Source organism: Crocuta crocuta, unplaced genomic scaffold (assembly GCF_008692635.1).
Source record: "Crocuta crocuta isolate KB4526 unplaced genomic scaffold, BGI_CrCroc_1.0 scaffold457, whole genome shotgun sequence".
In the NCBI taxonomy this organism is placed as follows: Eukaryota; Metazoa; Chordata; class Mammalia; order Carnivora; family Hyaenidae; genus Crocuta; species Crocuta crocuta.
The window spans coordinates 5,486,092-5,509,022 of record NW_027531318.1 but is presented as its reverse complement, the minus strand read 5'-3'; the positions used below and the strand labels follow the sequence as shown (position 1 = coordinate 5,509,022).

The 22,931-nt window shown below is 40.2% G+C and overlaps 1 protein-coding gene across 3 annotated transcripts in view; it reads left to right on the top strand.

The window, feature by feature from the left end:
* Nucleotides 1-22,931, top strand: part of SVIL (supervillin) — a 122,619-nt gene that overhangs the window by 13,855 nt on the left and 85,833 nt on the right. For 2 of the 3 annotated variants that reach the window (XM_077771713.1, XM_077771715.1), the window contains exons 1-2: nt 14,325-14,347; nt 22,866-22,923. In XM_077771713.1, coding sequence (XP_077627839.1) covers nt 22,916-22,923 — 8 coding nt within the window. In that variant the 5' untranslated portion in view covers nt 14,325-14,347; nt 22,866-22,915. Of the gene's footprint in view, nt 1-8,589; nt 8,648-14,255; nt 14,348-22,865; nt 22,924-22,931 lie in introns of those variants that run through there. The other variant, XM_077771714.1, reaches the window with a different exon arrangement.

Genomic DNA, 22,931 nt, shown 5'->3' with positions numbered 1-22,931 from the left:
TCATGTGAGGATGGGGATAGTAGCAGTATCTCCCTGTAGGCTCTGAGAGCGCTGAATGAGCTTAATGCCCCAGAGCACTTAGCATCGTGCCCATCCCGGCATGACAGGTCAGTAAGGGTCCCGGGTCTTATGTTATTCTGCACATCATCCCAGTAGGTCTGGTAGAAAATGGGTAGTTGCCAGTGGAGGTGTCAGGCTGTTTTCCTGTTCTTAGCTTTGTTCCCATTTCATTCTCCATGATGATGACCCCCAAAGGGATTTTTTTTCCACTCTCAGAGATAATTTTATTATCCTCTTTTAAAGATGCAGAAACTGAGTCACAGGGAGGTTAAATAACTTGCCTAATTCATGCTAATATGTAGCAGAGCCAGGAATCATATGTGACAGTCTGACTCCTGAATAGGTTTGTAATTGACATAGGAAACTTAGAAAGGAGAAGGAGTCTCACTGTTGCTTGGTGTTAGGGTTTTATATTGGAAAAGGATATAGGATCCGATCAAAGGTGAGTGATAGTTGAATAATAGTTATTTCATGAATCATCGAAGGTAGGAGGTACTGATGGCGGCGACTATTGTCCTGGAACATGCAACCTCACGTTGCAGGGGTACACGAATATGTCAGCCAGACAACAGACAGTGGGACTGGTTCGTAATAAAGCTGCCACGTAATCCTGAGCCACAGCTGTGAACTGTGCCACGCATTCCCTGCGGGTTTAATAACTTGATCCTTTGTCCTCTAATGCTTCATCTTTTACCTTGGCCATTTATGTGGTGACCCTCCTTACCTGGACTCCTACTGACATTGTCCACAGTTGGACTATAGATATCAGCTTTGTTTTTCCCATTACATCATATCTCTGGCGAATCTTTAACATTTTCTTCCTGTTTCTCCCTGCGCGCAAATATTTATGTTCCACATCCTTGCTTCACGATATAGGAAAGACCAGATTTTAGTAAGAGTCTCATGGTAAGGAAGGAGTGGTAACCATTCTCCTTTATGCCTCCTAGAAAAGATATAGAGTTGGCTGAGAATGGGCCAAAATCTAAGAATGAGGAAGGAGAGAAGTGATCTTGTTGCTTGTCTGCTTGCAGGCTCATTCATTCACTCATTCACCCAGTATTTATAGTTTGTTCTGAGCCAGGCACTGTGCTAGGAATGTGTCTCAGATTGATAATCCTTTAGAAGGTGAGCCTTTTGAGCAGGAAGAAGGTAATTGGCAATAGAGAAATACTGAAGGAGCTGAAAGTCTCTGACGGGGCTTTTAACAGATGAATTCAGTGTTGGCTGGTAGGGGAAGTTGGTCTAGGCATTTCCATGTGATTATGGCCCACGTGGGGTGGAGTTTGAGAAACATGGGGTTGCATGTTATCAAGGGTTTTGGCGATTCTCTGGCCAGCTCCTTTATAGCCAAGAAATGCCTGTGCTCAGGGGAAAGGGGCAGATTGAAATTGTGCCATGAGCCCACAGATACAATTCCATTCATGATTTTCTCCTGGATGTTTAGGCCAACTCTAAGCCTTGGGATTTCAAAAGGACCTATTAACTTCATCTTTATTTGTAATTAGTTGTTTTGGTAACTGTAGAAGTGATTCATGCTTGTTGTGGGGACTTTGGACGATAGAGGAGGAACAACTTGAACAGTTATATTGGAGTAGCGAGATAATGAATGTTTTGGTCTATTTACTGTCTTTCCAATGAAGTGGGGTGTGGATCTCTAATACATCGTGAAAAATTTTCCAAATCACCGACTGCATTTCAAACCTTGTTTTCTTGTGTAATTTACTTACCCATTTTTTTTCTGTATGTTGTAGGCTGACTCCAGTTTTATGTATTTATCAACAAACTATGGTAAACATCCTTGAACTCGTTCAAAGTAACTTCCTTTCATAACACTCTTATCCTCTCCGTCTCCAATAAGGTGGGGACCTTGGGAAGGGGGGGAAGAATCAGTTATCAGTTGCTTGCTTTTTTTCCATAATACCCACCTGCCACCAGGCACACTGACTTCTATATTTGCCCAAGGGTCTCAGATATGCCCTATTTACTCATGTCTGGGGTCAGTGCTGTATTTGAGGAACATCTGTGGAACCAAAGCCAGACCGAGGAAACATACAAGATTTGTAAGAAGCAACTAGAAGCTGGCTTGACTCCTCCCCTTGGGGTCAGACTGGCCCCTTTACCATTAAAATCAACATAGAGAGTTGAGAGATCCAACGACATCAGTTCAGGACATGTTTATAACAATGGCCTCTGTTATTTTGTATCCAGGCCTATCAGGAATGTGGGAGTAATCCTGGGGAGAGGGAGAGAATGTGGATTTCTAGTCTGGCACTGTCACACCATAACCGTGTGACCTCGAGGGAGTAGTCAAGTATTTTGCAAAATGAAGACCATGTGATCAGGATGGCCCTTTCACCTCGTTTTCCCAGAGTCCAAGTCTTTGGATTTACCAAGGCCTGATTCACTTGACCAAGTGATTTCACTTTGGGATGTCAGCATCTCAGTGGCCCATTCATAGATCCTTCTTGGTCACCCACCACTCACGGATCATGACCTGACATGCCCATGGCCGTGGCAGTGACCTCCCTCCTGCGCCCCCCCCCCCCATTTCACACATTTATGCCCCTTTCATTGAAGCATTTTCTTTTGTCCCATCCAGAGAAACCTTAATCATTTGCTATATTTGTTTTTAAGTTCAGGATTCAAACTTCAGAAACTTCCAATAAAATCCTTCCTTTAAACATTACTTCTGAGTATTGAAGGCTGTGGTGCTTTGCTAATGGAAAAGATCAGTTTTTCTAAGTGGACACAGTGGTAGAGAATTTTGTGCATCTTGTGAATCTCCTTTCCTTGTGTTGAGCTGGTGGTTAAGTGCTGTTGTTGGAAAGGGAAGACAGCACCATCTCTGTTTTAAATCCAGATGTCTTCTCCCTGAAATTTAAGAAAATCACAACCACAACTTAGAGTTTTCTCTGCAGAGAAATGAAATAGCCACCCTGTGGAATGATGTGGGGAAATGTGTGTCTATCTTGTAGTTCCTCTGTGTGAATGAGCCAGCCTAAAATAATAACATTATTATTAATGGTTATTATTTCTAATTATTGGAGAGTAAATAAAAAAGGCTTAATGCTTTCTATAGATGTAAAATGTAGATTTCTTCAGTCTTTTTGGTCTCATGAGGATGAGATAATGAAATAGGAAATTAAATTGCAGATCCATAATTTAATAAAGAATGCTGTGCTTTTTTCTTTCAACAATGAAGCCATATAGAAATCTGTTTTTTTCCATAAGCGATGGGTGAGAGAGACATGTATTTCTGGTAGAATTCCATTACCAACTTATTTTTTTAAATGTTTTTGAGTTATTTCTGAGAGAGAGAGACAGTGTGAGCAGGGGAGGGTCAGAGGGAGTGAGACACAGAATCTGTAACAGCTCCAGACTCTGTCAGCACCGAGCCCAATGTAGGGTTCGAACCCACAAACAGTGAGATCATGACTTGAGCCGAAGTCGGACCCTTAACCGACTGAGCCACCCAGGCGCCCCCTCCATTACCAACTTAAAGAGAACATCCAAATCCTTGTTATTCTCGCTTGAAATTTCATCTTAAAAATTTAAACTAGAGTTATTCCTTAGTAATAATTCAAAATAAACATTTAGATACACTTAAGATAGTTCTAGTTGAGTACTCTCTAACAAGAGTAGTTTTTGGAATATAAATGATCATGAGCAGGTGATACTGTGTTTCATGAACTAAATTCTTTATAAAGATTGTGAAACATAGATACTACTTCATCTCATCTAATTATTCATTTCCAGAATCAATTGGCTTGCCCAGTTTCCTCCCTCCCACTTTCTTCTTCCAACACTTCCTTTTTCCTATTTTTTTTTCTCAGTTAGCCATGACCTCCAGAGCTATGTATGTTGTTCCTTGCCAAGTTTGTTTCAACTGCCCTTTTTGCCGTATTTCCCCCCAGCTTTATAAGAAGTGTAGTAACCAGCAGCATAGAGAGAATGCCACATGCTACCACTGACCCACGGAGTAACCAGTGGCTACTCTGCCAGCGTACATTCTGTCGATGTACCTTGATTAGTTTGGCATATAATTCTTCCTGTTCAGGTTAAGTTTGTCTGTGGTTTAGAGATCAGATTAAGTCAATCTGGTTTGAAATTAGGATATAAAATCAATGGAAATCATGTTAGTGTGATCTCTAGCCATTAGCAAAGATTATCTCATCATTTCATATGGTTGTTCAACACACATTCTCTGTGGGCCTGCTATGCACCAGGTACAGTGTTCAGTACTAAGTATGCAAAGATGGACATACCCAGGGTCCCTGTCTCCCAGTGGGTAAGGGGGGCAAATCATGGTCTTGAGCCACCCTCCCAAGATCCTGTGGCTCCATCGCTAACCAAGTGCCCATGAGCAAGTTACTTCTCTAGCCCTGTTTCCTCATCTTGTAAATGAGATCACTTTCTTAGGTTCTGTTTAATGCTCCTTTTAGCTGTAAAATCGTCAGACTCTATTACTGCGGGGCTCATCATCTACATGTTGCAAAAATAAACAGGGGACTTCAGAGTTTCCGGTCCTGCATATAAGAAGCTTGAAAGTCACCACTTTTTCCCAACAAGAAAGAAGCTGAACAGACTGAAAAATCATTGGATCCAGAGGAGAGGGGAGGACCAAGAGTGAGCCATTGCTCCTAGGATTGGAGACATAGAGAGGCCAGTACAGGGAATTGGGACTTAAGGGAGTAGAGACTCATAGGCAATGCAACGGAGCAAAGACGGTCTCTGACGCCATTGCTGCTGGAACATCTGGACAGCCCCATGGGGGGAAAATGAATCTAGATACAGACCTTACACCCTTCACAAAAATTCGTTCAAAATGGATCATAGACCTAAATGTAAAACACAAAACTATAAAACAGCTAGATGATAACATAGGAGAAAACCCAGATGACCTTGGGAATGGTAATGCCTTTTTAGATCCAACACCAAAGCCATGACCCATAATGGAAAAAGTTGATAGGCTAGATTTTACTAAAATTATAAAAACCCTACAAAAGGCAGGTTCAAGAGAATTAGAACGGCTGCAGACTAGGAAATATATTTGCAAAAGACACATCTGATAGAGGGCTGTTATCCAAAATATATGAAGAATTCTTAAAACTCAACAATGAGAAAACAAACAACCAAGTAAAATATCTCAGCAGACACCTCACCAAAGAAGATGCACAGATGGCAAATAAGTACATGAAAATACACTCCACATCACGTGGCATCAGGGAAATGCAAGTTAAACAATAAGATATCACCATGTGCCTTTTAGAATGGCAGAAATCCCAAACACGGACACCACCAAATGCTGGCAAGGATTTAAAGCAACATCAACTTTCATCCATTGTTGGTGGGAATGCAAAATGGTTCAGCCACTTTCCAAGATAGTTTGGCACTTTCTTACAAAACTAAACATACTCTTACCATATGATGCAGCAATCATGATCCTTGGTATTTATTTACCCAAAGGAATTGAAAACTTCTGTCTATACAAAAACCTGCACGTGGATGTTTATAGCAGCTTTTTTCATGGTTGCCCAAACTTGGAAGCAACCATTCAGTGGGTGAATGGGTAAATACACTGTGGTCCATTCAGACAATGGAATATTATTCCTCACTGAAGAGACACGAGCTCTCGAGCCATGAAAAGCCCTGGAGGATCCTTAAATGCATATTACCAAGTGAAAGAAGCCAACCTGAAAGGCTCCATCCTGTATGACTCCAACTATCTGACATTCTAGGAAAGGCAAGACTAGGGAGATGGGGAAAGTTAGGTAGTTGCCAGGGGAGGAGGAAGGAAGTGAACAAGGCAGAGCCCTGAAGATTTTCAGGGTAGTGAAAAAACTCTGTGTGATATTACGATGAGAGAGATGTCATTACACATTCTTCTGAACCCATAGAATGTTGCAAACCATAAGGTAAACCATGGACTGGGGGTAATTATGGTGAGTCAATGCAGATTCATCCTTGGTAAAAATGTGCCACTCTGGTGAGTGCCATTGCTCATGATGGAGGCTACGGGTGATGTAGAAGTGCGGTGGGGGGCATGTGGGAAAGCTCTGTCCCTTCCCCTCAGTTTTGTAGTACACCTGCTTTTTAAAACTTAATTCCCTTTCAAAAGTAACAATGATATAAAAAGGGGGCAGCCTACGAGGTAATGCTTAAGAGCTTCTGTCTCAAATTAAAATTGTTGAACCCCCAGTTGTATCTGCCTCTTCTTTTCTTGCAGTTTCGCTCATATGTTGTTCATAAATCTGGACTCTTAACAATGGGTTTTGGCTCCCTGTTAGGTGAAATATTTCATTTAACTTAGCCAAAGCCAGACTCCGAGCAGCCTGGGAATTGCTAGGCGGCTTACCCTTTTCCCAGTACATGAAGAGCCTCTGTACGGTTCTTTTTTGTTTATTTTTAAAGAGAAGAGGAGTTGTTTGTGACTCCCCCGGTGATGGTTAGGTTGCAACTATTGTCTATTTAGCTAAAGCATAAGCTGTGATTTGGCCCCCGCCTTGAAGTGGTAACATCGAGAATGGCCCATCAGCAGAGTCCAGCCTGTTTCAGCATCCACAGGCCTGATTTCTGCTTGTAATCTGATTACGGGGTTTGAGCTGCTCCAGCCTGCAGCCTCCTACTTTGCACTGACTATACTTTTCAAGGACATGAGTGCCTGATTGCTGTAGTCCTGTGCTGTGAAAAATCCCAACCCAGTTTTGCTTAGACAGGCTGAAGGCCGGGGCTGGTTGAGAATTAAGCTAGAGAGCAAGCTCTGTTACTAAACTTTCTGTATGCAACCATGTTCAGAAGCCCAGAGATTGCCAGCTATCTGGGAGCTTTCACGTTCTCTGAGAGACAAGGTAAGGCAAGAGAAATACGAATTGCACGTATGGGTTTGTTGTATAATATGATGAAAGCCCTGCATCCTCTATTTTATCTTATATTCTCCTGTGTCCAGTTAGTGATACAGTTTCCTCAAAGGACACTTTAAATATCTAATTGAGTGTATACGTTAGCTTATCTTATGGCTGAAAAATGTGGGTTTTTGTTTTTTTTTTTCCTCCCTAGTGTAAGTTACAGAGACTGCTAAGCCACTGCAGCCTCTATGCAGGAAACATTGCAAATTCAGTTCGAATGCCCAAACTTTGGATCAAGTTCTGGATGTGCTGGGCTTAAGCTAAAATATTTTCCTAAACCGAATGCTATCTATACTGAATTATTTCCAGTAGACAGGGGTGTTTGTCTTTTTATTGAATCTTCACGTGATCCTCTTTGGGAACAAAATGCTGTTTTTGTAGTGGCTTCCTTTGGAATGCAGAGGAATAGACATACTTTCCGTTTAACTACTGGAAGGTGTCACAGATTCTGCTCACCGATTGAACAAAAGTGAAATGCTGAAGTTATTTTGAATGTCACATGTGAAATTCAGGCATTTTGTAGCTAATAAGTCTTTCTGGGCACAGATGTATCATTAGGATGTGATGTGAACAGGCCTCAGAATCAGAAATTTTCTTCTACAACATTAGATAGTTTTTTGAACTGAGTTCTCATACATAGCCAGATATTTGTATAATTAGGGGAGGAAAAAAGCCTAGATGTTGATTTGGCATTATACCTTGCATTTTATTGTATGCCTCCAGTTAGTCACAATTTCCAAATTCCGGGATCTTGGATGTGTTTTGATGGATGAGGCCAGGTCAGCATCTGGTATATTTTGTACCTACTTTTCCTCAGGCTCCTGCCCCCAAATATTAAACAGGAAAAGGCACTTCCTTAGAAGTCTCTGTAAGTGGTCTGCTTGTGGTTTTCTTGGTGGGCACAGGGTTACTATGCCAAAAGCTGTAAAACAGATTACTTACCATTAGACTGGTATGAATTTGTCTGCGCCTGATTATCTGGTTCACCGGGATGTGTGTTTTTGCTGCATGGGTTTGTTACCACCTGTCTTTACATGATACAGATCTTGACTTTACAAATTAAAAAAGTAGTTAATTTGATGTGTTGTTATTGTTTAGGTTTTAATGAAGGCAATAAAAACAGCAGAAGTGTTCCCCTAGATCCTCATCAACCCTTTAAGTACATACACGCTTTCAAGATATCTCAAATACACCAGGCAGTGATGAGTTTCAGTGTTACCTTGACCGAAAATTGTTTAATTTTTTTCCTTCTTTTTTTTCCCCCGGAGTATGTAACTGTGCCATTCCATATTGAATTGCTTTGAGTTATTCCAGTGACTATAAGAAATTTAAATGATAGCATTGAACTATGTCAGAATTCTTTTATTTTCATTTTTTTAACCTGCGGAGTTATATGGACCACATTTCAGGAGAGGGGGATAAAACCTGCCTATGTGAAATGCATGTTGTGGAATTTGATTCTAGGAAGGTGTCCTTTTTATATTCATATTTCTTGTCTGGTTAATGGTTTCCTTTTTCTTAAACTATATGTGCAAAGGGACTTTGAAGAATTTTTTTTCCACTGGAGTTTTTTTTTAAACTTACTGTGTAGCGATTTCATTGGTACCTTCTTTCTTTCCCCTAGATTTCAACCAGAAAAATTTAAGCTTCCTTGGATTACCAAGTCAAAGAAAAGTTCCAAGGTAAGTAGTGGTCTTTGCTCAAGAATCTTAAGTTTTGGAGATTTGTGGTAGCTTTTAGAATTATTCTCCCAAATTCCTAATTCATGAGTTTGAATGTTTGGCACTATGTTTTCTCCCCAGAGTTTGATTTATTAAAGTATATGAAGCAAGCTGACCTAATTGTACATTCAGCCAGAAAAGATTCTTTTTGTATTTATTAATGCTGTTTATGAGAACTCTTTGCAGAGAAGATATAATTTTGAACCTGTAAAGGGCTATTATCTTTTTTTTCTTGTACCTGCCTCTAAGCGTGAAATGTCCTTTTGCAATCTGCCCGTTAAGTAAGAGAGCTTTTGATTTGTTAAGAAAAGATTTAGCCTTGTCTCTTCCATCCTTCCTTCTACCCTTCCTTATTTTCTTTCTTCCCTCCTTCCTTCCCCCTATCTATCCTTCCATCTGTCCAGTGAGGTCCTGATGTCTTTTAAACCTTCCTGCTCTTCGGTCCTCTACAGGATGTTATGGGTAGTAATTTGATTTACCTAATGTGCTAAAACTACGATATAGAATCATTCATATAAGCTTTGTAAAAGTGAAAGTTTGTGCCAAACTAGATAGCTGTATCTCAGATGCTTCTTAGTAGATCGCTGTCCCTAATAGATGGTGAGATTTTTCAAGTGGAGACACAAAGTTTTCATCCCTAAGATATACAGGCATAGATCCCAGTGTGCATTTCATCTCCTCCTCCTTCCACTCAGATGTTCTCTTCCTTCCTGGCATGGACTCTTTACTCAAAAGGTTTGCATTTCAATGGCATTGAATAAACAGCCGCCTGATCACTGTCCTCATCAGGTTGAGCCCGGCTCTGCATTTGAAAATGGCAGAAGGCCTCTTCTGGACTCACTAGAGGAGATAAAGTCTTGATAGATTTGAGCCACATCTCAGTGTCAAGTCAACTAAAGCAGTGACGAGCCAGGGTCATCAGTAAGGCTGTCTGTCTTATTTGACTCAGGAAACTTGACTTTTCTAGTGCTGGACAGAAGCTCCCATATTTGTTATCTTTGCCATATTTTTGATAGAATCTAAGGCTTATATCTTAGTTCCAACTACTATAACAAACTACCGTAGGCTGGCTGGCTTATAAACAACAGAAATGTGTTTCTCACAATTCTGGAGGCTGGAAGTCTGAGATCTGGGTGCCAGCATAATGAGGGAAGGGACTTCTTTCCATCTGCAGAGAGCCAACTTCTCATATCCTCACTTGGTGGAATGAGCTAGGGAGAGTGCTAGATTCTCTGCTGGGGGAGGGGATTGTTTAGTTTAATTTAATTGAGGTATAGTTGATCTCTGTGTCTCTTTTTATAAGGACACTATTCTCATTCATGAAGGCTCCACCTGAGGACCTAATCCCCTTCCAAAGTCCCCACCTCTTGGTATTATCACCTTGGGGGGTTTGGATTTCAACATATGAATTTGGGGAAATACAGACATTCAGGCCATATAGTAGCTTAGTTCCCAGTATGCCCCTAAGCAGTTTGGTTTAGGGATAGCAGAGCTAACAAATGACTAAGAAAAAGGAAGACGAGGAAAGCATTGCTTTTTAAGGATAGCAAAAGTAGGAAATAGAGGGTCAGACATTTCAGAAATTGTGGTTATGATCTCATATGTGCCTATTGATATTATGGCCTCCTTTCTATGGTACTAAGTGTAAAATAGGTTAGAGATACAAGCATTTGCCTCCCTCAAAGCAGTCTAGCCGACCAGAACCAGAGGTACAACTATGAGGTATGGACTTTGATCATCTCATAATGTGAACTTCAGTAGAAGAGAACAGATTGTCAAGAGCCTTTCATAGCGCCGGTGCTGAGTAATCACTGTCATGGTGTAGCCCCATTTTATGAAAGACTGGCAGTAGTATCTGCAGACTATCCTGTTCTCACTTTAACACAATTTCCTCTGGTTTCTACTGCTGGCATTTAAGTAGGTTAATGGGACACATAAAAAAAAAAATTATGGAAGCAGGTAGCAATCTCTTCTTAGGTTATTGAAGCAGAGGAAAGGAGGTAGAGTATGAAAATTGGGTGCTGAAGAGAGCACTATTTCAGAGGAGATGAAGACAGATAACAAATATAAAAGGTACTTCTTCCTTAATAATAGAAACTTTAAAAATGGAATTCAAAAATTAAGACTGTAGCATTTACTTAAGTTATATACAGAGAGCTTATTTCATACTGAAATACAGAATCCTACTTCTGGTTGAGCTGTGGCAACCCACCCATGCCTACAGAGGCTATCGGGTAGAGACCCCTTCTCCCAGGGATGAGGGCCAATGAAGAAGAGAGCACGGTCCAGCATCCAGGGCTCAGGGCTTTTGACTTACCCATCATGTGAGCTGGGCTTGGCCTCTACCAGTCCCACTGCTCTGGCGCCTCTGACTCACAAAAGTGAAGAGGAAGGTTACGTCAGGGCTCCTTGGGGTATCTGTGTTTCATCAGCCATTCGATGATCCAAAGGAGTGGCTCACTCATGAATGTTCCAGAGTTCTTTACTAATGTATCTTGCCTGCATTTTCACTGCTGGCTAGTGCCCTTGGGTGTAGAAAGTCCAGGGAAAAGATATAATGTTTTCAAAGCCTGGTTTCATGCCGGTTTAAGGCACAGCTCAGTCACAGCTGTGACACCTTTCCTAACACTCTTGAGTCAGAGCTCCAACTTTCCCACCCATTTGCCTTATTCTTCCATTGTATGTTATTCTAAAGGTGAAGAAAGGGGAGGTGACTGACTGGCTCCATCTGTAGAGAGCATGCAGTCTTCATCTGAGAGTCATGAATTCAAGCCCCACAATGGGCATGGAGCCTCCTTTAAATAAATAAATAAATAAATAAATAAATAATAAATGTGAAAGAAGGAAGGTGGGGGAGGAAGGAAGTTTATAACTGATAGTATTCAATATGTGCCCTTCTAATTATTCTCAGTGTTAGTAATGACCTTTGCCCCTATTACATTAAAAGTGTACAGGGTGCATATGCAAAATACTTCAGAGTGAGAGTAGAACACATTTGAAGTATTTTATTGTCATCATTCATCCAACAGATTTTTATTGGTTAAAAAACACTTTTGTAAATCAATAATTTGAGAAGACACTTGCAATCTGTTCGAGAAATAAGAGACCAGGATACCATGAGAGAAAACAACCAAAGTGCATAATATAGATTCGGTGCCTGGTGGGACAAGCACTGGATCAGGGAGTTCTTCCTTGAGGAAATGACCTTAGCCTGAGTCCCAGAGCAGGATGGAGAGGAAGAACCCAGGTAGACAGCATTTACTAAACCAGATGAGGAGCCATGAGAGCCGTTCCCAGCAGCCCTTGAGTTTTCCACTGGTTTCTGACCAACCGTGAAAAGGCTGTACTTTTCATTGGTGTGGACACTATTGTGGCTTGTTTCAAGAAAGTAAATGCAGCAGGTGATGGGGAGGACTTGGAAACCCCACTGCAAAAGTTCAGAAAAACGTTTAACTAGGGAGCAATTTCTTAGTCTTATTAGTGGTTTTTTGATAAGCACAAAATAAGGGGGGAAGAAGTATGCACATGTCTACTTTTGAATATATGAGATGATAATTGTGCCCCAAGGTCAGTGGCCTAAGAAGCCAAGTATTTCAGGGATTGCACCATTTTTTTAATACAATTTTTTTCCTAAGACATTAGTTTACCAATGAAAGTACAGAACTTTATCAAGATATTTAAACAGTTAGTGAAATAATCAATTACAATAGCTTGCCATTCCTTTTTTAAAAATTTTTTTAATGTTTTATTTATTTCTGAGAGAGAGAGAGACAGCATGAGAAGGGGAGGGTCAGAGAGAGACGGAGACACAGAATCTGAAACAGGCTCCAGGCTGTGAGCTAGCTGTCAGCACAGAGCCCAATGCAAGGCTCGAACCCAAGAACTGTGAGATCATGACCTGAGCTGAAGTCGGCCACCCAACCGACTGAGCCACCCAGACACCCCTACCTTGCCATTCCTTAAGTCGGATACATTTCTACAGTTACTTAATTTTGTAGGTTTATACTATGTCCTACATCTGAATGAAACACCAGAAAGAATTGTCACTGCCTTAGGATTCACTGTTGAGGAGCCAATGCTAATTCCACTTTTCTGACCGGAGCATGTATTCTAGAATCTTCAGGTCATATGGAGTGTGACTTATAAAGACTGCTTATTCTCAAGACTTTTGTATTAAATAATATTAATACGTGGTAGTCATATTTATGAATATAAGCCCTACCACATTTGTAAGCAATAGCTAAGATTTCAGATGAGCTTGGTTCTAGAAGATAGATGGTGTCCCATATTTTGGAGTACAGCAGTTCCTTGAAATGTAATTTATGTGTAGGATACAGAGCATTCGTGTGCCCCACTTACATAGATGCATAGCACCTTCCTCAGTCACCTCTTGGACCTCTATGGATATGCACCCCTGCAGAGCGGAAGCAAAAATGGAGGGCAGCCCAGGGGGAAAGTCAGCTTCACACTGACCTTTGGCCTTTCCAAGGCTGTTGTTCACCTCTCTGGAGAATATTGGTTTTCCTGCTTTACTGCTGGGTTTTCTTGCACAGTGGCAGCTCTATCTGGCTTGCCCCACCCCAGGCACACTCCCATGGAAGCCCGTGGGGTTGGCATGCCGCAGCCCAGGGGCCTCGTGTTAGAGCAGGAGCTGGCTTTGTATCTCATCCTTGGGCAGATCATTTAACAGCTTCCTAATCTGCAAAACGAGGATGATAATAGCTCCAGTTGGTGTGCTGGAGCCGACTTGCACCTCCTCGTAAGAGTGAGCTTGTACCTCTCTCTTTTAGCTGTGAGTCATGTGGGAAGCTTGAAAATCAGCCTTAGTGGGAGTATTTACACTATAGGCAAAGACTGCAAAGCAAAGCATGTGCTTAGGGGAAGGGAGTGGGAGAGCAAGATGAAGGAGCAAGTTTTTAAACGTTTCTCAGCATAGCACTGAGTAGTTCAGGCCTCACAGGGTCTTGTGAAGATAATTAAGATTACACTTGGAATATGCCTAGTTATAGAAAAAGAGTACATAGTAAGTGCTCAGTTCTTCTTCCCTTTCATTTCCTCCTTTATTCTAAGACAACTTTTCATGAGCTTCGCAGACCTGTTTGCTGTGCTTTGATTTCTTGGTACTTTTGCTACTTGGCATTTGTTACTTTAATATAATTTCAGCACTGGAGAAAAGCATGTACATAACCGAGACAAGCTGCTGATTTTCTGAGGAAGAGATTAGAACACAGAAAGGCTGAGCAGTTAATCCAAACTTCCATAGCTATTGGTGAGTGGCTCTAGAAGGGGTTGTCAGTCTTAACCAAGGCATCTGTCTGGNCACACCACACCACCTGCCTCTGCTGACGTAATTCTTCAGTTGCACAAAAAAGTCCTATAAATAGCTATAGATAAGTGAAAAAAGCTACCATTTAACTCCCCAAAATAAAACTTTTTGTGTGTAATCTACATCCACCTACTTAACTATGTATAACAGCGTAATTTTTGTTTAGCATTTTTTTCACTTAATATCGTATATCTTGATTCAAATTGACTTTAAACATTATTAATGGAGTCATTTAATTTCTAGCTTTCAGAAAAAGTTCTTGCTTGAAGATAAAGAACAGCGTGCTAACTACAAAAGAGGAATCAATGCTAAGCTTTTAACTGCACTTCCCAAAGGTGAGACTTTTTCTAAATGGTTGACCGGTGGGTGTCCTGAACCTGTAAGTCTTGTGTTGCCTGATTTCCTTTGAGGGGAACTCCTTCACTGATTTCCAGTGTATACTCTTTATTGTGTCCCTTTCTATTTCAATAATTTCCCTCAATTAAGGTAGCTCTCTTCTTGCATGTTTAATCTACACCTTTCTACATGTCCTTTCTCTTATTGTTAGGCACTCTTGGGTTTTCCCTGGAGGCTGGGTGGGGAGAGTGACAGAGGGAGCCAGCATAGAATGAACCTTCTTCATCTCTCCTACCCATCACCTTCTCCAGGGAAAGTGGGTTTTGCTTGTAAGCCCTCTTCCTTTCCATCCACTGTCTCCATTTCCTCCACCTGTTGGCAGTGTTGCTGCATTTCCACTTCCATATCTTAGAGCTCCCTGCTGGGCAGAACACTATTTCGCATACACTTCCTTCTCCATTTCACAGTTTGGTGAATTCATATTTTCATTGGTAAAGATGCATGTGCAGGAAAATATTTGCATCTGTTATCAGCCAACTACCCCTGAGTTTTGCCTGAGAAATGATGTGTTACCAGAACTTTGTTTCCCCCAGCTGTAACCCTGGCACAGGGTAGTATCAGCTCACAAACTATCTTCATCTCAAATGAGCTGGGTAACCCTTACTTCAGAAGAAACAGGTTTGGTGGAAGATCTGATTTTTTAATTTTTTTTTTTTGGCCCTCTGAAGGAAACAAAAAGCAACAAATATAAGATCAAACCCAAAAGAAATTAGACCAGAAACAATATTCTTTTAATAGAAACTGAATCTAGTTTACCACGCCCACTGCTAAATGGGCGCATATCCTGAGGAATTGAATGGATGATACGGCTAGACATAGCCTGGTGAAGATGGATCTCTGAAGGTCCCCAGGGATTTGCCCTTGTGGAGAAAATTTAAACAGGGACATTTTGGAATTTTCAAGTACTTACAAAACTGTCAAGAGGAATACAGGCTTATTCCACATTGCCCCAGAGGCCAAAAACAAGACTAAGGTATTGAATTACAGGGAAGTAGGTGAGATTTCATACGATTCTGATAGCTCATGGGACCTAGAAATGAAATGGTGCATTGCAGTCTCATATGCTTCCATTAGCTGTTCAAGGAAGGTCCTGTGCTTCCATGGGAAGGACACATGCTATGGGTTCCTGCCTGGACAGCATGAAATAAATAGAAAGGTCCTTCTGATTTTTTGGACTCTGTGAAAGAGAAAGAAACTCAGGCTCATCTGAGTCAGACTTAAGATCTATGAAGATGATCCAAACAAAGTGCAAGAGTGAACAAATTGATTTTAGCAGTAGCTTCAGAGATTGGACTGATTGGACAAAGTTCTACAGCAAAAGCTGCTTTTCTCATCTTCCTGGTCTAGCCTAGGACCTCTTCTTCATGAGCAATAGTACATGCAATATTAGGATCAGAAAAATTAGAAGCAGTATATGAGATGGGAGCTTCCTTCAGGTTCAACAGCTTATAACTCCATATGTGCCAAAATTTAAAAACACATAAGCTGATTAACCAGTTTCACTAGAAAATGTGTCATAATTGGTTATAAAAATGTAACTCTTCACAAATCAAAGATAATGCCATGCATTAACCAGATTTATGTTTCCAAACTCACAAGATCTTTAGAATGTGCTTTATAAGTGTCAGAGTCCCTCCTCCCCTGAATTTCATGTAAATTCCCCATAATCTTGTTTCACATTCTGCACTTAATGAATTTGGGGAGGCGTGTTTGGAAAGACCCACATATTACCGGTAATATCATTCCTCCATTTTACCAGATATCTTAATGTCAGCTCCTGGCAATATAATGGTAAAAATAGGAATTGATTACAACTGTTTTCATGGCATGGAGTTTTATGTCTCTTTACACATTTCCCGAAGTTTCTTCCTGTTCATTTAGCAAGGAATTCTTGCTTTAGTGAAAATGAGCATTAAAATGATCATTGGCTTTTCTCTAAGGGACTTCCTTTAACTGTGTATCACAAACAAGTTATCCGATGATTAAAAACATTTACTTGTGTAAAGATTATAATATTGAAATATGGGCACCTGGGTGGCTCAGTCAGTTAAGCATCTNTTCATGCTGTCTCTCTCTCTTTCTCAGAAATAAATAAAACATTAAAAAAAATTTTTTAATATAATATTGAAATAGATTTTTCACTTAAGAATTGTGAACTGAACCAAATGTATTACTCTACTTTTTTAATAGCTTTATTGAGATATAATTCATATAGCATACAGTTCAGTGACTTTCAGCATATCCACTGATATGCTGCATCCATCACCACCATCAGTTTTGGCACGTTGTCATTATCCCAAAAAGAAATCCCACACTTCTTAGCCATCAGCCCTCTCCTTTATTCCTCTAGTTTTGTAATGACTTATTTTATAAGCTGCTTGTCTTTATATTAGTGGCTGCCTTCTAAGTATAAAAGTTGAAGTGTGTTACTCCTCTGGGAAGTCAGATCAGTATTCAGGACATTCTGGGTCTGGCCTATGCTCATAGACTGTCAAACTCAGGATGGGGGAGCCCTTGGTGGTCCCCTGCCACTTATATTTCTTTGGAAGATTCTACTGTACTTGGGTTAAGACTACTGGATTCAACAATAACCTTACCAGAAAGCCTGCTTTTCAGGGCTAATTAAAGAAACTGTATTCCTCAAGAAAACTACCCAGCAGACCAAATTATCCTGAATATGGGCATTATATATTATTAGAAAGCATACTAGGCAGTTAAATTTACTTTATACATTATTATAGCTCTTGGTACACTTGGGTGGCTCAGTCAGTTAAGTGTTAACTCTTAACTCTTTGGCTTAAGTCGTGATCTCACAGTCTGTGAGATCAAGCCCCACATCAGGCTCTGTGATACTTGGGATTCTCTCTCTCCTCCTCTCTCTGCCCCTCCCTGACTTGCACGCTCTCACTCTCAAATAAATAAATAAACCTTAAAAGAAAAAACATTATAACCCTGATGACAATTCCCCTCAAATTACCTTACTTGGAAAATGACCATCCCATTCCCATTAAACAAGCAAACAAACAAACAAAAAATTAAAGAAATAGACTCACAGAATCCATGTTGCCACAAAAGTACCATTCAGAATATTCAGACAAGGGAAGCAGACTAAAATAGCTGGTATAATGAGGGATAATTTAGTATATGTCAAAGTTTTAATTAATGTATTTGGAGGCAAAGTAGAACATTTATTACAGCAGAAGTTAGATCAACAATGCCTATTCATGTCTGTATTAGATGATGACTAGTATTACTATTACTTGAACCATTTATGAATTGTGCATATGATGCCACAACATATAATCAATTGACTTATGACTCCTTAATCCAATTTTAAAAAAAACATTCTTATTTCCTATTTTTTAGGAAAGTTACATTAGAGAGTTTAGAGATAAAGGGATATCATGCTGTCAACTTTGTTTTTTGCTGTTTATTTTGTTTTATTTATTTAAATCCAAATTGGTTAACATATAGTATAATAATGGTTTCAGGAGAGAAGTTAGTGATTCATCACTTACATATAATATCCAATGCTCATCCCAGTAAGTGCCCTCCTTAATGCCCATCACCTATTTAGCCCATCTCCCTCACCTCCCTTCCAGCAACCCTCAGTTTGTTCTCTGGCATTAAGTCTTTTATGGTTTGCCTCCCTCTCTTTTTTTATCTTATTTTTCCTTGCCTTCCCCTATGTTCATCTCTTGTGTTTCTTAACTTCCACATATGAGTGAAATGATAGGATATTTCTCTTTCTCTGACTTATTTCACTTAGCATAATACACTCCAGTTCCATCCATGTTATTGCAAGTAACAAGAATTCATTCTTTTTGATTGCCAAGTTATATTCGTATGTGTGTGTGTGTGTGTGTGTGTGTGTGTGTGTATGCCACATCTTCTTTATCCATTTGTCAGTTGATGGACATTTGGGCTCTTTCCATAATTTAGCAATTGTTGATAGTATTGCTATAAACATTGGGCTGCATGTGCCCCTTCACATCAGATAAAGGGACTCATGCTGCAACTTATTCTTAAATGGTTCAGAAAAGTTGACATGTAAATATGTATAGCTGCATGCAGACATATATACACATCACACACATAAATATGCATACTTGGATGCAGGTGTATATACACATCACAGACGTAAATATGCATACTTGGATGCAGGCGTATATATGCATCACACACATAAATATGCGTAGTTGGATGCTGTGTATATACGCATCACAAACATAAATATGCGTACTTGGATGCAGACGTATATATGTGCCACACATGTCAATATGCATACTTGGATGCATGCGTATATACACATCACACATGTAAATATGTGTATGGAAAGGGATAAACAACCCAATATAGTGAGGTGTTAACATGTTATGAAATATGTCTTGATTTTTCTGTAAGTCTAAAATTATATAAAAATTGTAAAGGAAAGAAAGCTTTTGGTAGATTATAAACAATAATAGACTGTATTCCATACTATCAACCAGAGGATGGGTGTGATTGTGCTTTATGTGGTAGTCTTTATGAATGAAACAACACAGTAGCAACACAGATTCTCATAGCTGGGGCACCTTCCATAATTTCTTAGTATTAGCTTTTTCTCATTGTTTTATGATAAACCTGACCAAAAATTAAAGTGAAGGGCCTAAAGATGACTGCAAGAACCCAAAAGAGGTTTGTTTTTTTGTTTTTGTTTTCCTGGAAAGGGTCAGAAAAAGTACGCACACATCAGCAATTCAAATAAAACCTCATTCTCTTTTATATAACTGGAATGTTTTCCCATGGGATAGATATGCTGGAGTAATTATATTGCATGTTTGTTTTACTAATTTTACTTTTAAATTATAGTCTTGGGAAAGGAAACTTCACTATTACTTCTTTTGTCTTCCATATCATTTCTTTCCCCTGTAATTTCACATCTGTAGAAATGAAGCAGATCTTGGTAACTGAAAAATATATTTGTTAGAAAGAATAGACTGAGCAGTAATTAGATTGCTTAACGAATTTTCTTTTCTAAAAGATTCACTATGGATTTCCACTAAGAATGAATAAGCTTACTGATACATTTGTTTATTTATTTCTAAAGTAATCTCTGCACCCAACATGAGCCCCGAACTCACCATCCTGACATCAGGAGCCGGATGTTTTACCAACCAAGCCAGCCAATGCCACTAGCTTGCTGGTACATTTAAATATGGTTTGCTTTATGATTTCATTTCATTCCTCAGCAAATAATCAGAGAGGACTGTAGAGTATAAGCTTGAAAGGGTTTTGAGGTGGTTGAGAATCTAGATGTGGTGGGAGAGTGCAGCTAGCTAGTGGTATCTGTCATTGGGCTACCTAGAACCTGGGCATCCGGGGAACTGGCTACCGTCCAAGGACAGAAAATTCCCCAGGGCAGCTTTAGAAACAAATGGGAGCATTTTTGTGTCACAGCAACTGGTGATGATTAGGCATTTGTTAGGGGAGCCATGGACACTTCACATCCTACAGTACAAGGCTCACAATGAAGAAATTTTTGACTCAAAAGGCCATTAGCACCCCCCTGGTAATCTGTGATCTGTTCCAGAGCCAGGCCGTGAATCTGTCACCCTGATGAGGTGCACCTGAATGTCTGCTATACGCTATCCTAAGACTTACAAGTGATGGTGTTCATTAGTGGGTGGTCCAGCCAGTTTTGTCCAGAAAAGGACAGAGATCACCATGGACAGTAAGATAACTTGGTTTACCACCCTCCTTTCTCCCACTGCCCCAGACTTCTTAGGGTTCAGTTTCTGGGATGAATGACTATTGTGACCATCAGCCTGTTCCCTTCTCATAGTCTTTATAGAATATTGAAATGGGTAGGGAATGACAGTAGGAAGAGTATACTTTTGTTGTGGTTGGGTCATTGGCATAATCCAGTTGGTTGATCATTCCTTCTAGAATATGGGAAATAAAAAATGTTGGGAGGCAATTTGTTACTTAGCTTTCTGTCTGTACTACTGGGATCTTTTTTTGAGGAGACGGGGATCTTTTTAAAAAATATATCTTTAGTCATCTCATTTCTATAGAAAATTTTTAAAAACTAAAAATTTAACAAAATAAAAGTGATTTTCAGTCTCAAATTGGAATTAAAAAGATCACAACTCTTTCCAGTAGAAGGTATAGGACATTCTGTGTGTTCAGTTATTATTTTTATCCCTGTCTTAGTCTGGTATAAACTAAGTCTGGTATAACAAAAAACCATAGCCTGGGGTGGCCTCTGAGAGAGCAGAAATGTATTGCTCACAGTTCTAAAGGCTGGAATCCCTAGATCAGAGATCCAGCATGGCTGGGTTCTGGTGAGACCCCCTCGTGTCTTACAGACTGCTAGCTTCTCACTGTGTCTCACATGGGAAGGGGTGAGGAGGTTCTGTGGGACCTTTTTTATAATCCTACTCATGAGGACAAAGCCAATCATCTCCCAAAGGTCCTACTTCCTAACACCATCACTTNGGCAGGGGGACATAAACATTTAGACTATAGCATACATAGCTGAAATACTTTAGGTGGAGGAGAGATAACTGGCATTATGCTGTACAAGACCCTATTATTATACCCTGTTTCTCACTTATGAGCTAGATGCATTGAGTTTGAAATCTACCTTTCAGAGCACTTGGAATTTGGTTTCAATAGCTTCGTGAGCAATCCTATGAAAAATATGACCCCTTTCTCTTCTTGGGGTTTAAATAATTAATTGATACTCTTTGGTTTCTATCATCCTTGAAAATATTTTCAAAATATGCACTACTGCTCGTTAAAGTTTCATCACCATAATCTCACTGGAGCTAATTTGTTAACTCGGAAACTATTATTAGTCAGCCTTTCTCAAAAGGCAGCATGACAGGAAGCACCATTATCCTTATACCCTTATCTTCCAAATAAGAACGTAATTGACTATGCAGAGAACTACACCTCTGCTTCCAGCTACTCTGTTTCCTGGGAACCACCTGAGGGAGAGACTCTGTTGAAGCCAACTGTCTTAACAAGTCAATCTAACTACAATTTTAAGGTGCCTATCATGTAAAAATAAAATAAAAACAAGGCTTATCTCTGGAGACAAATGGCAATATAAAAGGGGCGTGTGTATGATTTTTGACTCATTACTAAAAATGACCACTTTAAAAAAAATAAAATGGACACGAAAGCCGCTGAAAGTTCAATTCCAGTATTCAGGGGTACCTGGCTGGCTCAGGTGACTCTTGATCTCAGGGCGGTGAGTCCGAGCCCTATACTGGGTGTAGAGTTTACTTTAAAAAAATAAAAGGAAGGGAGGGAGGGAGGGAAGGGAAGGGAAGGAAGGAAGGAAGGAGGGAGGGAAGGAGGGAAGGAGGGAGGGAAGGAAGGAAGGAAGGAAGGAAGGAAGGAAGGAAGGAAGGAAGGAAGGAAGGAAGGAAGGAAGGAAGGAGAAAGAAAAGAAAATTAAAGAATATTTCAGCATTCCAGTGTGCCTCTTTTGAGTTTCTTCTTTGTCCCAGCCTTTCAAAATTCTGTGGGCCATCAGGGCTGTCAGCGACTCCGTTGTGTTCCTGGGTCCTTAGTAGGAGCCACTCATATGAGCCTTTGTGAATTCATGTGATTGAGGAGGAGGTGAGGAGACCTTTATTCTCCACAAAATGTGTCCATTTCTCCAAAGAAACAATTATTTGGCATCTCGGTGATATCCTTGTAGTCGGTATCACATGGGACCCTCCTCACCTCAGCAAAGCGTTTGTCTGCTCATGCAGCATTGCCAGGAGAATTAAGGTAATCACCTTATCCATCATCCACCCAAATTATAGCAGAAAAACAAATGTTAGCATTTCCTTCCAGCAAAAGCCGGTGAGGGGAGCCTTAGGAACTGGCTTAACCTCCACAGTAAATGGCTGTATGCTAACACTAGATACCACTGGAAACACAGTCAGGTAGTTACCGAGTTTTACAGGTTGTATGACAGGAGCAAATAGGAGTGTGACACACAGTGGTTGTAGCTTGCTGATGGGCACGTGGAGGGTCTCATCCTTGTCTCTACTTTTCCTGACTTTTGAATTTTTCTGTAATGAAAAGCTGTTAGTATTGAACCTACTAACAGTCAAAAACAGATAGTGAGGTTCTGCTTGGTGAAGAGATCTTAATGTTCAGTCCTCCTCAGACTCTTATGAATGGAACAGAGCTCGTTCCCGTTAGTCCATCCCTCACTCATGGTTTTACTTCTTAGCACAGCCTGTGACGTGTGTGTGTAGGTACATCCCGTTTGGCATCTGCCCTCCTGCACTAGAAGATAATCACCAGAAGACAGGAACTGGGTCAGTTTTGCTTATCACTGCTATGTAGAAGCCAAGAACAGAAACATTAGTTCAATAAACATATGTTTCAATAAATGTACGAATGAATAAAATGAATGCGTGACCACTGAGTACTGGACTATCTTCATTCTTCTTTGTTTTCTTTTAGTTGCAGAATTAAGAAAAATCTTTGAACCAAAGAGGAAAGAACTTTTAGAAATGAAAAGGTAAGAAA